The sequence below is a fragment of the Cavia porcellus genome, unplaced genomic scaffold, assembly GCF_034190915.1.
Source record: "Cavia porcellus strain 051 isolate PalLab524CR breed Dunkin Hartley unplaced genomic scaffold, mCavPor4.1 scaffold_32, whole genome shotgun sequence".
In the NCBI taxonomy this organism is placed as follows: domain Eukaryota; kingdom Metazoa; phylum Chordata; class Mammalia; order Rodentia; family Caviidae; genus Cavia; species Cavia porcellus.
The window spans coordinates 39,755,745-39,772,646 of NW_026947515.1; the positions used below are offsets into that span (position 1 = coordinate 39,755,745).

The following is a 16,902-nucleotide window of genomic DNA, read 5'->3' on the forward strand; positions in this document are numbered from 1 at the left end:
ACACCTGTCATCACCAGCACCCTTGAGGCTGAGGCAGGAAGACTGCCATGAGTTCAAGGCCAGCCCGAACTACACAGTGAGACCCTGTCTCAAACAACAACAAACAAAAGAAACCCAAACAAAGACGAGGACATGTCTCTAGTCTTGAATCCCCGGTCTAGACACCTGGCACTGGTGCCACGTTGCTTGCTGACCAAGAATGCTGCCATGAGATGGGCTGTTCTGATTCGTGTGTACTTCCTTGCTCTGTTGGTATGTACGCACACATGCATGTGTGTGTACGGCAAAAGAACGCTTTAATCAGCAGGCATTTCTACACACAGACTTTACCATAGATAACCACAAAGCCTACAGCGTCAGACGATCCAGGCTACCTTCAAAGGGATGTAACAAGACACAGTGATGCGGTGGAGTGTTCTGACAGTCAGGTAGTGCCGGATATTTAAGAATGAAATTAGAAATATTTGTATCTAAAATGTTTCGAGTGAAAGTGTATGGCCATAAACACCACAGGCTCCCTCCACAGGGAATATACTTTGCTGAGCTTCCAGCAACAAACAGAAACACCAGAGTGACATCCAGAATTTGGAGGCAGATTAATTTATAAAGCCGAGCACAGAGCGGATCATTCCCAGAATATCAGGCCCTGATCTCGGGTGCTCTAGGCCTCATACTGGATAAGGAAGCAGGTGGTACAGAGGCAGAATGGCTTGTCAGTTGGGGATTGGTTAATACAAGGTGCACCACAGTGACCAGTTGTTTCTAAGAGACAGGAGCAACCAGGACTGGAACAGAACCTGTTACCTGGGCATCTCAGAAGCTGCAGTACACTGGCTGGGGCTGGGGGGTCGGGGGAGATGTTCTGTTACACGCTAACTCACAGGTATGACAGATCCAGCCCTCCCCAATACAGGTCTGCTCAAGAGCAATACGAAAAGTGTGTGTTTCATTATTAACTGTAATATCCTTTGAGGAAACACGATAGCTCTTTTAAAAATATACAAAAAAAATTTTTGGTTGATCTTTAGGATTTAATCACAGAAGGTAATTAATTCTCTGCCTGTCACCTTTCAAATTTATCTCAAATTATACATCGTATAGAAAGCAAAATTATTTGCGGATTAAAAGGTTATAGTACCCCGTGTTCGAGCAGAAGTGGCTTGGGTTTCTTTTACACTTGAACTTCCGGGAGGCTTGTGCTGCTCTTAGTAGGAATCACTGTGGAAGAGCCTGGAGCTCTAAGACTATCAGCGGGTTCAGACATGGAAGCAGGAAGAAGCTGAGAACCCCAAGAGTGGCATCTCAGGTGTGAATTAACTGCATTTCAGCTGGGTTAATTAAGCCAACATATCTCCCCCACAATTGCCTGAAGTTTATCGTGCTACTATTTACACTACAGAAAATTCTACCAAGTGGGATTAAATCTTTCGGGTTAAAGGACATGGTTTCTAATCATTTCTTAGAGAAGCTGGGCAAGGAAAGGTACTTTTTCTCTCCTGTGTTTTGTTTTTAAGATTTTTTGTTTTGTTTTGTTTTTTGTTTTTTGAAACAGGGTCTTGCTAGTAGCCCAGACTGACCTCAAACTCACAACAGTCCTCCTGCCTCAGCCTCCTGAGTACTGGGATTACAGGCGTGAGCCACCACGCCCAGCTTTCTCTCCTGCTTCTGAGAAATTTTCCAAATCTAGAACTCTATTTATTACAGCACAATATCAGTATTTTTTTTCATACACAGATCTTGTGAATTTAAATGTCATTTCTAATATGATTGGAATTGGGCAAAGCTCTTACAAAATTAAGTATTGCGTGTTGGGCATGGTGGTATATGCCTGTAATCCCAGAAGTTAGGAGGCTGAAGCAGGAGGATCATTTGCGAGTTCGAGACCAGCCTGGGCTATAAAGTGAGCTCAACGCCAGCCTGAACTGCATAGTGAGACCCTGTCTCAAAAAGGCAAAATAAATAAAGAAATAAAATATTACATTTTAAAAATTGCATTTTTTAGCTTAATGTTTTATTTGAAATTGAAGGCAGAAATAGATACATATAAATACTCTTAATAGGCTAGGGATTTAGCACAGCAGCATAAGTGCCTGCCTGGAAAGTACAAGGTTGTGAGTTTGATCCCCAGTACCAAGAAAAAAAATAAATAAATACTCTTAAACCCTATCATGTTTCAGCCAAGAAAGACATTCCAATTAGATGGATGAGAAAAGAGAGGAGGCCGATGGGGAGGTGATCAAAGTGTGTTGTATGAAATCCAGAAAACAAAACTCATTAACCTGCATAACCAACGCCACCAATTAAAAAAAATGTGCCACACTGTTGTCTCCTCTAAAAATTTAGAGAAATCCTGTCAAACCTGGAAACAGAGGCCGTCAGAATGCTAGGACCGAAGAAGGGAAAGCCAGAGTGAAGGAGGCTTCTCTAAGCATCAGCACGCTCAGGTTTTACCCCAGCTGATCCAAACAAAAGCCAGAGGCTCGGAGAACAAGCCGGGAAGGAGACGCTGGGTGCACGGCAGCTGGCCCCAGGCAGAAAGAGCCAGGAGGAGGCTCAGGGGCTCACAGAGCAGGAGGCAGACAGTTTCATTTCTATTTGGAAATTTCCAAAGAAAATGCTTTTTGGTGTCAAGGATCTAGAGGGAACGCCATGAAACTTGTCAGTTCTAAGTTACGGGAGAAAATAAATGCTCAGGAACGTGGAGACTTCCTCAGAAGCCTGTACACTTCAGGAAACAAACAACTCTTTTCTTATGACAAAACAAATATAAAAACTGTCTCCTAAGCTGGGCGTGGTGGCACAGTCTTGTAATTCCAACACTCAGGAGGCTGAGGCAGGGGGATTGCTGTGAGTTCAAGACCAGCCTGAACTGCATAGCAAGACCTGCCTCAACAAAGACAAACAGACAAACAAACTCACCTAAAATCCTGGATGAGGACAATACCTGGAGAGAGCAGGGAGCAGCCAGATCCCGAACTGCTGGCAGCAAATCGAGCAGTTTGTCTGAACGCTACCCCGTGGCCTCTATCTAGCAGAGAACAGATGCAGGCCTGGACAGAAACACAGCTGAGAGGGAAAATCCGAGCGGCCTCTGGCTCAAGGAAGACACCTCACAGGGACCCTGGATGGGAGGTCGCGGAACGAAACCCCGCAGTCAGAAACAGGAGGTTTTCCTTTGACTCGGTCTGTTTTCTTTTCCTGTTTTATGTTACTTTTATCGTCCCTTCGTTGGGTTTTTTTCAGGGTTTGGGGTCGCTCTTCTTTTATTTTAGTATTTTTCTCCTTTTATCTTTTTCCTTCACAAAATTTTTCTCTTCTTTCTTATTTTTCTTTTATCTCCTGTATGTTTGTTCATTTGCATGTTGGTTTTCTCCAGACAGGGTCTTGATACGAGCAAGGCAGGCCTTGAACTCACTATGTCACCTCAACAAGATGCTGGCAGACACAATGTCCCGAATCATCAAAGGGAATCATCATAACCAAGAAGGGTTCATCCCAGGGATGCAGGGTGGTCCAACGCTCACGTCAGCAAAGGTGACACACCGTGTAAACGTAAGCAAGGACAGAGATCACAGATCATCTTCTTAGTAGATGTAGAAAAAGCCTTTGACAAAATCCAACAACATTTCATTAAAAAAACTGGAGAAGGCCAGGGATATGGCTCAGCGGCACAGCACCTGCCTGGTAAGTGTGAGGCCCTGAGTTTGATTTCCCATTTTAAAAAACCTGAAGAAAATAGGTACAGAAGGACCTTAGCTCAATCTCATAGAAAGTTAACCCTAACCCTTAACCGTAAGCCAAACCAATGGCCAGCCTCATATTAAGGGGGGGAAACTGAACACTTTCCTTGTAAATTCAGGAACAAAACAAGGTTGTCTTCTATCACTGCTCCTGGACAATACAGTCCTCATATGCTTAGGGAACCAGAAGAGGCCTAGAATAGCAAAAGCAATTCTGCATAAAAAGAGCAAAGTAGGAGGCATCACAATCCCAGACACAAAGTTATATTACAAAGCTACTGGGATAAAAACAGCATGGTACTGGCACAAAAACAGCCATGAGGACCAATGGAACAGAATAGATAATGCAGAAACAGCCCCACATAAATTCTACTATTTGATCTTTGACAAAAGGGCCAAAAACACTTGCTGGAAGAAAGATGCCCTCTTTAATAAACGGTGTTGGGATACCTGGCTTTCCATATTCAGAAGACTGAATCTATTCCCATATCTCTCACCAGGTACGAAATTAAAATAAAAATGAATCAAAGAACTAACTGCTAAACTAGAATCGCTAAACCTGCTAGAAGACTACACAGGTACGACCCTTCTTTTTCAGTAGGTAGGTTCTTCATGTGAGAGGTGTAAGCGACGACTGTCTGACCTGAACCCCAGGTGCACAGGTGATAGTTCTGGGAATCAACAAATTGGTTCATATCAAATTTGGAAATCTCTGCACAGTGAAAGAAGCAACTAACGAGGTGAAGAGACAAAACAGGAAAAAATTTTGCCAGTGATTCCTCAGACAGAAGACTCATATCTAGAATATGTAAAGAACTCAAGAAAATTATCCAGCCCCCATAAAAGACGCAGTCCACACATGAGCAAGGGAAACGTGTAGACACTGCACAGAAGTACAAATGGCCCCAGAATACACCAAGAAATGCTCTCCAGCACTGGCTGTTAGAGAGATGCAAGTTATCCACCTTACCCCAGAAAGAACGGTCCTCAAGAAATCAGTAACAGTGCTGAAGAGGCTGCGGGGGAAAAGGAACCTTCTACATGTCGGTTTGGTGGAAAACTAATAGGCCCACTATGAGGTGGATCAGTGTGGAGACGCCTCAAAACTCCGAAACTAGAAATTCCATTCGGCCAGCTTCCCCTTCTGGGCATCTTCCCAAAGGAGTCAAAGATGTTATATTATAGTGTTACATTCATACCCACGTTTATAGCAGAACAATTTATAATAGCTAGATCTTGAAAGTACCCCAGATGAATTAAAAATAATACAGCTGATTATATAGGCTTTCGTCATGGTGAAGTCTGAGTATTGACAATGATGTCCTTCCGGGTCACTTTCTTTTTTCTCGGTTTCTGGAGTCTCACTTTGTAGTTCAAAATGGCCTTCCACTCCCTATGGGGACCGAGCTGGCCTCGGGTGCATCTGGCCCTTTATCTGTCTACAGAAATCAGCTGGTCAGTATCCACTAAATAACTTGTGATCTTCACGACAGTTACACTGAGTCTACAGGACCAGCTGGAGGAACAAACATCATGACAATATTGAGCCGTGAACATGGAATATTTCTCCCTCTCTCTCTCTTTTGATCTTTTTGAGACACGATCTCATTATGCAGATCGGGCTGGCGCTGGACTCACTTTGTAGCCCAGATTGTTCTCAAACTTGCAGTGATCCTCCTGCCTCAGCCTCCTGAGCGCTGGAATACAGAAGTGCCCCACCGTGCCCGCCCTCTGTTTCTCTGTTTGGTCCTTCCATCTCTTTTCAGAGGTTTTTTTTTTTTTTTTTTGTCTTTTTCCTTTTTATCAGTACCATGGATCAAACTCACGACTGCCTGCTTGCAAGGCAGGCGCTTATGTAGCTGACCTAAATCCCCAGCCACCCAGAGTTTTTGTTATACAATGTATTTTGTAATTTTGTTATACAACGTTGCAAATGTAGTGTTTTTACTATTGCTATTACCATTATGGTCATGTTCTTTACTTTAGGGCTGTTCACCTAATAGGTCCATTTAGAATCATTCTAATTCCTTCCCTTTCTAACCTTAAACCAAACATTTAAAAAGAATTTCAAAAGGGACAACTTCCCAAGACCTCTCGACATGCAAAGCAAACATTTTCATTAGTAGCTTTTATCTTTTTATCTCACAAACATTATTTTCTTCCCACCATGGAAAAGATGCCTTGGAAAAGGCCCTGTACGATGATACACACCTATAACACCAGCACTCAGGAGGCTGAGGCAGGAGGATCAATGTGAGTTTGAGGTCAGCCTGGGCTACAAAGTGAACTCAAGGCAAGCCTGAACTGCATAGCAAACACACACACACACACACAATCTTCAATGACTAGATATTAAATCATGAAGACAATTGAATGCTAAAAGTTTGAGGGACACTAAAACAACTGGAGTGGAATTTAGTTCATAAATTCTGGGTGGGCAAAAAATATCCAATCAGCAGTTTCAAGTAGCATCTTTGGAGGCAAGGTTGTAGCCTTTAGCCTGATCTGCCTTGCTTTTATCTGTTTGATATATTGAAATTTTCTCTCCTGAATAAGTAGAAAAAGAATCATTTAAGCTACATTTTTATTTCCTGTGGAATTCTCCAAACCTTTTCTACCTAAACTATAGCATTTCTCTTTAAGTTGACAATGACATGATTATATGATTAACAAAACTGACATTTTCCCAGGAACAGGGTGCAATATTTGAAAGCCTCTTAAGAATATATGCTAAGTGCAAAAGTATCTAAGCCTGGTTAGAACCATCTGTGCTGTTATGAGAAATGAGATAGGCAGGTACAGAACTTAGCACAAACTTTAACAAACAAAGTTCAGCAGAAACAACCCTTGAAACTCTCTGGGGATGCTGGAAATTGTCACACTTAATATATAAAGTCACCATTTTATGTTTGGCCTTTTATTTTGGTTTAAATACCAACACTGCTTGCTGGATTCTTAACCAGAACTGTTAGGAATTCTGCAAATATGAACAATTGCCTATTTCTATGTCTCATTTATGACTTATAATGTCAATTGAGGCTGAAATTCAAGATCTAGGTACTAGCATACAAAAAAGATTTTATACATGTAGTGTTTTTACAGTTCATGAACTTAATTCTTTTCATGATTCTGGTCACTAACCAAACTGGGTAAGAATCAAATAAAATTTCCCTATAAGGTCAGTATTGAAACTAACCATTGAATTTCATTTTGTTCTCATCTAATTTGGTTTGTGACCAGAATCATCATGGAAAAAATTAAATTCCTGAACTGAGGCACATGTGCCTATCTATCTATCTATCTATCTATCTTCTATCTATGGACTTTCAGATAAAAAAAATACTTTCACAAGTGCTTGCCTGGCAAGTACAAGGTCCTGAGTTCAAGTCCTGATATATATATATAAAAAAAAAGAATGAATGAATGAAAGAGAAAAAGTACTTTTCTTATACATGATAACTTGACCAGGGACAGTGTGATACCACAGCACAAAGTCACAGACTCTGTGCTTTGAGGAGGTGAATAAAAAGATATGGTACTCATTCCATAACTAAGGACACCTGGGAATGTCTTTGCCTGAAAAATACAGGGCTTACAGGATGTACTCGTGCGCTTTGCAGATGTGGGTATGGCTTTGGGAACATCACTAACCAACCATTTTTCTTCCTAAAAATTCTGTTTTTGTTGTTGTTTTTTAAAGACAGGGTCCTGCCATGTCGGGCTGGCCTTGAACAGTTATATAGCACAGGCTGGCTTTGAACTCCGAGCGATCCTCCTGCCTGGGTCTCTTGAGTCCTGGGATCACAGGCCTGCGCCTCCTCGCCTGGCTGTGTGCAGACTCTTAGTGAAGACTGTGCTGCCCGTGGAGAGAAGGACACAGCGGAGTGGATCAGACCCCGATGCTCTCTACTCACCAAACTGTACTTGTCTTTCACAGGCCCAGTGTCCGCCAGCAGCTTAGTCCTGGGGTTCATTTTTAGAATATCTCCAGTCGTGGTGCCAAGGTAGAAAAAGCCGTCATCCTCAGCCATCTGGAAGGAGAGGAAAGAAACCTGAAGACCGTGTTTTCTTAGTCTCATGAGCTCCTGATCGGGGAGGAGCCGAGTGTCCTCTGACACCCCAGGAAAACCTACACAGACCCACCTGGCTCCTTCTATTTCCGATTGTGGGATGGCGAACTCAGGCTGGGCAAGGCCCGCTGGACTGCAGGCAATCTATGAGCCCACTTGATGTTCCCCGAGGGCAGCCTACCAGTGCTCCTAGGAGGAGGGTGTGTTTCTCCCAGGAGGATGTGTATTGCTTTCCCTCCTCACTTCCAAAACCTCTGCTTAAACAAGGACTACGCACTCCACAAGAGAAATAAATCAGCGGAGAACAGAGTCACATCTCCGAATGTTTCCATCTACATTAAGAATATATTGGATATTTGTCTATATGGAAGATACTGCATTTTGCAATGATTTTTACTATCACTAACTTTATTCCCGTGGCAGAGGTGATCCTGGTCGCATGGGGATGTGAGTGCCACCTAGCTGTCCCGCTTCCCTCCAGGTGAAGCAGCTTTGGGGGTCCGAGTGCAGCTCAGCCCCCAGTTAAAATGAGGCTCCAAGGCTCTGTCTAGGCAGCTCCTGCCCACCACTGAGGGCGCCCCAGAACCGAGATGCCCTCGCACCTACGCCTCCTCATCACCATCCCCAGTGTCCACTTTTGTCCTCCTGCCAGCGGCCCAAGGTGCACACACACCTTCCGTCAGTGCTGCTGGCAGGAACTTGTAGTGACAGTTACCTAAACTGCGGCTCGAAGCAACACTTACTGCAACACTCAGGACTATTCTTTTCATCTGTCCCGTCTGGCACTCGGTCGGCCAGATCTTTCTGTTCGGGAGGTCGAGTTCCCACACTCGAATCGTCCCACTGCCAAGAAAAACCACAATTAAATGGAGATCCACTTCCTGGCAGTTCAGTTCTTTTATGTTTTCTGTGTCCTCTTGCAGAAGTTGAAGAGATGAGGATTCAACATTTGTGAAGTCTTTAACAGCCTAGTGCTCTATGTATGATCTTTCACTCAACCCTCCCAATGGCCCTAACGGCAGAGTTATAAGAAACCTCACTCTCCAAATGAGGTGATGCGGAGCGTGTACACGGCAAAGCGGGGTCCACACCCAGCTCTCTGGCTTTGGAGGATGCCATTTACCAAGTACACCAAAACCAGATACGCAGATATGCGAGGAAACATGCAGAGCAGATTGGGATTCTTTAAGTTTCTTGCCCCCTTTCTAACTGACAACTGAAAACGTGTGTACATGCTGTTGTAGTATACTTTGTGGAATGGTTCAATCAACTTGCTAAACGTGTGTGCTACTTCATTTATTATCTCTTCGCAGTGAGAACACTTACAGTCTGCTCTCTTGGCATTTTAAAATGTATTGCTCATATGTTGTCCATAACATATATTTCAGTATATTATTATTCACTGCGGGCATTGTGATGGACACAGCCAAACATTTGTCAACAGATGCCTCTAAAAGACAATGTGGTGTATATCTATGAAGGAACACTAGCCAGTCTGAAGGAGGAGGAAATCCTGTCATTTGTGAGAATGAGAATGGACCTGGAGGACACGCAAAACAAGCCAGGCACGGAAGGACAAACACCCCTGATCTCACCCATGAGGCATCTGAAGAGGTTGAACTCACAGGAGCAGAGAGAACAAAGGTCATTAGCAGAAGCCGGGGAGGGGGAGCGGGGACGTCCATCTGGGACCCGCATCTCAGTGAGACGGGAGGCATGCGGAGGTCCTGAACCGCTTAGTGAGACTGAGGGAAATACGTTAGTACGGAAAGCTCTGTCTTTAAAGCAGGAGACATGAGCCTAAGCCTTAAAGGTTAATCTACGGTAGCTTCTCCTATAGGCTCTTCTTTAGTCATTGTATACTGAGTTAATCTGAATGAAAAAATCTTTAAAAACATCAAGGCCATCACCATAGTCAGATTCCAACTGCTGTTTTAAGGACAGAAAGATTAAAAATACATCAAGCTCAGTTTTCTTTATTTAACCATTATAATTACACATATACTGATAGCAAGTGCTCCATAAATATTTCAAATGTATTTGCCAAATTAAAAATCAAAGAGCTATTCTGACCCTACTAGAATCTTTAGACTATCTCTCGGGGGCAATGTAAAAGAACCCATGAAACTGGAGATGCACTGGGGAACCCAGGGAATAAAGGGCCATCCCAGAATACTCACTAAAGAATGCCAACTTTTGGGGCTGGGGGTTTAGCTCAGCGGCATAAGCACCTGCCTTGTAAGCAGGCGGTTGTGAGTTCGATCCCCGGTACCGATAAAAATGAAAAAGACAAAAAAAAAAAAAAAAAAAAAAAAAAGAATGCCAACTTTCTCAGTTATTAATGTCACTTAAAATGAAGCAGGTTTAGAATACAAGCTATCCTTAAAATATTCTCTTTGGTATAAAGTTTCAGTTTTAATTGCTATAGAAATGTGGCCATGGCCACAGAATGCTTTCTGCTAAGCAGCGCTGAGGAACAAAAGAACCCCTTGAAACAAAGTTTTCATAAAGCCACTCTGCAAACCTGAATGAAGCAGAACTTCTTGGTCATGAGCAGCCCTGGAAGGCTGAGCAGGACTCAGTCAACTGCCTTAGCATCAGAGCCCTGTCCTGGTGTGATCTGCTCAAAAGGGGCTGCCTTTTCTGTTGGGCAGAGGTCTCAGGACCTCTTGATGAATCCTTCCTCCTAAGGAGTCATGGAATAAATGCATGCAGCGTGTCACAGGCAGGGACAGGAAATAACATACAGAACAGTACGGAGTCCTTACTCCGCCGGGAAAGTAGCTCAAAGTGTGTTCTTTTCACAGATAGGAAATGACACCTGCGTTGGAAAATACACTTCCGCCCAGTGTTCCGATGTCTTTCCTTTGAACTACCGTGTGACATGAAAAAGGATGCTCTGATAATTAGCCTTTCCTGCAGCTCCAAACAGGGCCCCGAGAGTCCATCTGTAAATGCACTTATTCTGTTAGAAAGCAGAGACCTCTGTGCAGACGCTCCCCTCGGTCACCATGAGCTGCTCACAACTGGCCTTCCTGGAAGTCGTGACAGATGTCTAAGAGGCTTGAACCTCCTGGCACAGCTCACTTGCAAAACCTCACTGCAGGAGACCTAAGTCAAGTGTAGGTGGTGAGAAATACCAATGGGAGTGAATCAGTGCATTTGTGCAAATTACTTTGTGAGCACAGATGGGGAAAAATGTGTTCCGGTGACAGAGAAAAATATGAGATGAGTTCAGCAGGTCACTAAACCTCTTCAGTAGAAATCGACATTTTCAAAAATCACATTTAAAATACACTCACAAAAAGGATTTTAAATGACTCCAAAATGTACAGTGTAAGGTGTTTGTCCAGGACTAAACACATGCTTCCCTCCATGGACCGGATCTTATTTTCTGTGTGAGAAAATAGAGGAACGGATGGGTCCTGCCACTCTGACTGCAGACCTACTTTCCAGCAGTGACAAAGATCTCATCCCGGCACCGCGAGAAGACCAGGCTGGTGGCATTTCCCACGTTCAGGCCAGCGGCAGGGCTGCCACAGATAGCATCTCGCTTGGCAATGTTCCACACCACCACGCTGCCAAAACAAGATGGGGACAAATCATGGAAAATCACGCCGTCAAAATGAGAAACACCTCTGCCGGTGGCTCTCGGAAGAAAATAAAGCTGGTTATTAACAAGGAAGAACGACCAAAGCACAGCAATGACCCCCCACGTCTCGTCAGTTAGCCAGGGCGATAGCAGAGATGACACTGTTTCAGAGCTTGGGAGGCAAATCATTACGAGGAGGAAGCTGGTGAGTCCATCAGTCAAGTCCGATGCTAAAATAGACATTTTCAGGCATGCAAGGCTTACAAGTTTACCGTCCATTTGTTTCATGGAAAGATCTTCTGTGAGGAAGCATTATAGCAAGGATATCAGACTTGAACATGCTTCTCGGACAGATACTTCACGATCAGAATACTTAAGACAGACCAGTTGATTTGGTCATTGCATAGCGTTACACAATGTGCACATGTGCCCGGTTATCACCAGGTACCCTATAAATTTGTACCTTTTTTTCTTCTGAGACAGGATCTCTCTATGTAGTTCAGGCTGACCTTGAACTCACTATGTAGCCAACTTGGTCTGGAACTCATGGCGATCCTCCTGCCTCAGCCTACCAAGTGCTGGGATTACAGGTGTGTGCCACTATGCCTGGCTGTATAATTAAAACAATAACTTATAAAGTAATTATCCAAACAGCCTCCTGGGCCCTACCCTGAGTGCCTGGCTCAGGAGAACTGAGAATTTACTTTCCTCATGAATCCCAGGTGAGAAGATGCTGCTGTCTGGGGACCACACTTTTAAGAAGCATTAATTTAGGTTCACATTTGCTTCTTTCTGTGTCCAGCACACAGCTTAGTCCCAAACTGAACAGTGTTTTGATAGCAATAATGGTGGGATTCAAAGATGGTTAGATGATTGCATTAAGTATATATATGGTGGTACATGCCAGTGATTCCAGCACTTGGGAGGCTGAGGCAGGAGGATTGCTGCAAGTTCAAACCAACCTGGGCTACAGAGTGAGTTCAAGGCCAGCCTGGATTGCATAATGAGACTCTGCCTCACAACAAGAACAAAAACAAACCCAAATGATTGCATCAACTGATACATGGACAAATAAAATGTGGCCTAACCATACAATATTATTAGAATATTATTTGACAATAAAAATAATGACATACCATAAGTAGATGACCTTGAAAATCCTATGCATAGTGAAAAGTTAGACATAAAAGGCTACACACAGTATGATCCCATTAATGTGAAATGCCCAGAACAGGCAGATCTCTAGAGGCAGAAAGCAGATTGGTGCTGGAAGGAGGAGGCAGTCAGTTACGGGGCTTATTTTTTGGGTGTTGAAAATATTCTAAACTTGATGGTAGTGACAGTTGGAAATCCCGTAAGTGCATTACAAACCACACAACTTACCTTAAATGGGTAAATAGTACAGCCGATGAAATATGCCTCAATAAAGTTATAAAGCAAACAAGACTCCAAAAGCCTTTGGAGAGCAGAAGGCTTCCCGGTGGGGGGACACAGGGAGTGGCATCAGAAGACTTATTCTTTTGGATCTGGGGTCACTTTGCATAGCAAGACAACACAATTTCTGTATAAACCTTGGGCAAATATAGCTTTACTTTTTCAGAAGCAAGTTCAAAATTTAAAAATCAGTAAAGGGCACTAACGTATGTGGTACTTTGGCCAAATCATTCTGGCCATCTGAACAGTGGAACTGCATGCAGTCACTGCGAAGACTGACGTATGTCTAGAAGGATGAAATATACATAGAAGGTGTCCTCGGCGTCAGCTGGATTACAACATGGATTGTATTAACACTGACACAGAGAAGTTTCATGAGTAGGTTACAAAACGTAAGATACACACAGGGAGACAGACCGTAGCAAGTCTGCTGTGGCCTGCACCTTCCCTCCGTCTCTCTCTCTCTCCCTCTGCACAGAAGCCGGGGCTCATGGTGGAGCCCTGACTGTCTGACGTCAGCCTGCAGACCTGCCCTGCTCATCCAGGTGACCACATTCTCCTAGCGCAGCGCTGTCCGCTGCCTTCTCTCACTGGTGCTTCTATTCACTACAAGCACACTGTAGACAGCCTTTCCAACCCCCTCTTCCTGGCGGGGTGTAGAGATGGGTGGCTTTAGGCCAAGCTCCCAGAATCGCCAGGGCTGGCATCAGAATGTTTCAGGTCTTCTCAGGTAACTGCAACACGCATCTCAGGTTGAGAACGACTGCTTTAAGTTGAGGTTAGACTATTAACAGATGGGATCAGGATATGTTATTCATTAAAGACAGATAAATGGGAGCCAAGCTCAGTGGCACAGAGCTGTAATCCTAGGTACTCAGGAGGCTGAGCCAGAAGAGTCTCAAACTTGAAGCCACTCTAGGTAAACTGGTGAGACTGTGCTCAAAATAAAATAAAAATGGCTAGTGATATAGCTCAGTGACTGAACATCCCTGGTTTGATCCCCAGTACAAACAAATAGACAAGCAAATGAACACCCACAAAACCACCACCCACAAACACATTCATCTGGTCCAGAGATGATAAGATCATCTACAGATGACTACTAAAGAAGGAAAAAAATCATGAAAAATTTGCTGCTTTCCTGTCTATGAAGAGAACCATCAGTATGCAAACTTCGTAACAGATGCACGGAGCTCAAACAAGAAAATCCTGGATGACTAAAAGGAGATCGAAGCATTCAGTGCTACACGAACCTCAGGCGATGTCCTTTTCTCCTGCAGACTGTGTCTCCTGAATAACTACCTGAGACTGTACTGCACTGTCTTCCCTAACACAGCATAATGATTAAAATCAACTCTCCCCCAGTTCCATTGGAACGTGTTCTCTGCCTGGCTTACACCCTGAGTTCTTCAAGGGGCAAAGCCCATGTCTTGGCGAGGCAAATTAAAAATCTCACCTCTGCATCAGGGTTTGTCACCCAGCTCTGTCACCTCCTGGCTGATAACTTTAGTTCCTCAGCTGTCACTGGGCACCAGTAGATTCCACCTCAAAGAGTGGTTGTGAAGCCTGCATGTGAGAGTGTAACTAGTGAAAGAGCCCAGCACACACTCATCACCTAGTACGACTTAGCTGTCATCTTTAGTTAGGAACCGACATCCTGATTGCGAGCAGGGTCTTTGTTTTACAGCAGTGGTTCTTGAATGTAGACACACATGCAACCATCTGGAAGCTTTTATAACTCCTAGATCCTGGTGCCAACCAGAGCTCTTCAGGCAGAGCCAGGCTCTGTGTCCGCAGGTTGTCAGGGCTCAGAGCTGAGTTCAGTGTGCACCCGGAGCTGAGAGCCACGATTGTATGGAATTTTCCCCATAGGATTTTCACACCTTACGAACTTAGACAGGGGACACGTTGAGCTGGGCCAACAGAGGACATTACAGGGGGCAGGATACTATCTTAGCACATCTGGAACTAGACCTGGTGAAAAGCAAGCAAGGAGAATTGATTCGTTACCTTCCATCATCTGGGCCTCCTAGTGACACCAAGTACAAATCATTTGGAGAAAAGGCCAGAGCTTCAATTTTGCCCTTGTGAAGGGACAGCCGAGCAAGCAGCTCCCTTTTCTTATAATCCCACAAGATGATGTCTGCCTGTGGGGGAGAATACACCGTCAGGTCCCAGACAGGTGTAAGAATCTGAGGGACGGCCACCCCTCTGCGGAGAAAGGGTCAGTCACATCACCCTTCCGGAAACCAGGCCACGGTTTGTAAATGTGCAGACCACAAAGTGGAAATAGTTTTAAGCAGGGACTTTTGTTCCTGAACATCCTCAGTCCTCAGCTTCGAGGTCTGATGTCAAAACATCAGATTCCTTCCCTGGCAGCCCAAAGGAACGCAAATAAATTTCAAAAGGTCAAAAGGAAGCAGGAAGGGCAGAACGTCAGCCTGGCGGTTCCAGGACCAGGGCCTGGCATGCCCAGTTTTTCTAGGAAGGCACTTCTAAACAAACTCACCATGAACTGTCTTCCCTCTACCCACCTTGAACCCCATGAAGGTGACCTGACCCGAGGCAATGTAATCTCCACTCTTGGAGATGGTCAAACAGGAGACGTTATTACTGTGACCGTGCAGGAAATTCTGCTCTGGAGTATTTATTGCCTGAATGAGTACGGTACAGCCCAGGGGATAAAGCAGATGTTCCTGGTCAGGATGGCATTTGAGACCATTGGGAACATGTCCTAAAAGAGAGATTAAAAATCATTACAGTCGGGGCAGCCACAATGGCACAGGCTGTAATAGCAGCACTTCAGAGGCTGAGGCTGGAGGATCTCAAGTTTGAGATCAACCTGGGCTACATAGTCAGTCCTAGGCCAGCCAGGACTATGCACATGGAGAACCTGTCTCACAAACACATAACAACAAAAACACATAAAAATCAGAGTTAGGACAGAAGTGACTGGTAATATTTAACTAGACTACAAAGAGGAAAACATTTTTGAAAAAAGCCTACGTTCTCTTAAAACAAGTAGGGTAGAATAAGTAATTTCATCCCAAAGACAAGCGGGTTAGTGTAGTATTTCTTAACTTCTTAAACTTTAATGTGCCTGAAATCCCTAAGGGATTCTGTTCAAATTCTGATCTGGTCTGGGCTGGAGTTGAGATCTTGCAACTGGAAACCATTCAATACCTTCACCAAGGATCTTGCAACGTCTCTAAAAATGGTCTTGGGCTGGGGATATAGCTTAGTGGCATAAAAGCCTCCTTGGTAAGCCCAAGGTCCTGAGTTTGATTCCCAGTATCAAAAAAAACCAAACCAAAATAAAATAAAATCAATAAATGGCCAACACCTCAAATTATGAAGTGTTTGCTGTCAGAGTATTAAAGTAAAAATGAAGATTGAAGAGCTAAGTCCTAGAATGTGCTTAAGTTTTTGTCAATGATTATTCTGTATCTACTTAATTACATTATTAAACATTCTGTATCTACTTAATTACATTAAACACTTTCTTTTTTTTAAATACGTAGCTTTTTTTTTTTTAATCCCTTAACCAAACTAAGCCAAGCCAGACCAAACCAAATCAGACCAAACCAAACCAAATCCAGGCAAACCAAAGAACACAACATTTTTCGGCCTAATGTTCTGAGCAACATGCAGGCAGGCACAAAAGTGCTCCAGGGCGCCACCCTCTCCCCCATCAGAATCGTCGCTCCAGCTCCCTCTGGCGTCCCTTTCTTTTCTATTTCTTGCCGGAAACCTTTCAGATCCTTATATCCCTTTCTCAGCGCACGACAGCCAGAAGTTTAGCAGCTTTGTGAGTTGGTCTCCGGGGTGACACACACAGCATCCGGCAGAGCCCGAGGTTTTGGGGTCGGTGTGCAGCCCGGAGACTGGGAGGGCGGCCCTAGCGTGCTCTTCTCATCCGTCGGCCCTGGGTGTAGTTCTGTCCGAGCTACTGATGCTGACTGAGCTCCCTGGCGCTGGGGGTAAGGGCGTGACTCTCTAAGACCCTAGGGCAGCAGAGGATATTGGTGTCCGGTGCTTGGCCCTGGCAGGACCCTTGTCACTAGCC

The 16,902-nt window shown here is 44.2% G+C and overlaps 1 protein-coding gene and 1 long non-coding RNA gene across 4 annotated transcripts in view; one reads left to right on the forward strand and one right to left on the reverse strand.

Moving 5' to 3' along the window:
• The window catches only part of LOC134474346 (uncharacterized), a 28,092-nt gene extending 19,003 nt beyond the window's left edge, over positions 1-9,089 (forward strand). The window contains exon 3 of the long non-coding RNA XR_010045152.1: positions 7,678-9,089. This is a non-coding gene — a long non-coding RNA (uncharacterized LOC134474346). The remainder of the gene's footprint in view (positions 1-7,677) is intronic.
• Positions 1-16,902, reverse strand: part of LOC100724915 (cilia- and flagella-associated protein 52) — a 42,819-nt gene that overhangs the window by 25,671 nt on the left and 246 nt on the right. For 2 of the 3 annotated variants that reach the window (XM_003466213.5, XM_013148701.3), the window contains exons 2-6: positions 15,371-15,570; positions 14,847-14,983; positions 11,260-11,388; positions 8,554-8,653; positions 7,655-7,771 (exon numbers count right to left, since the gene is read on the reverse strand). In XM_003466213.5, the coding sequence (XP_003466261.1) occupies positions 7,655-7,771; positions 8,554-8,653; positions 11,260-11,388; positions 14,847-14,983; positions 15,371-15,570 (683 nt within the window). The remainder of the gene's footprint in view (positions 1-7,654; positions 7,772-8,553; positions 8,654-11,259; positions 11,389-14,846; positions 14,984-15,370; positions 15,571-16,902) is intronic. The other variant, XM_063241998.1, reaches the window with a different exon arrangement.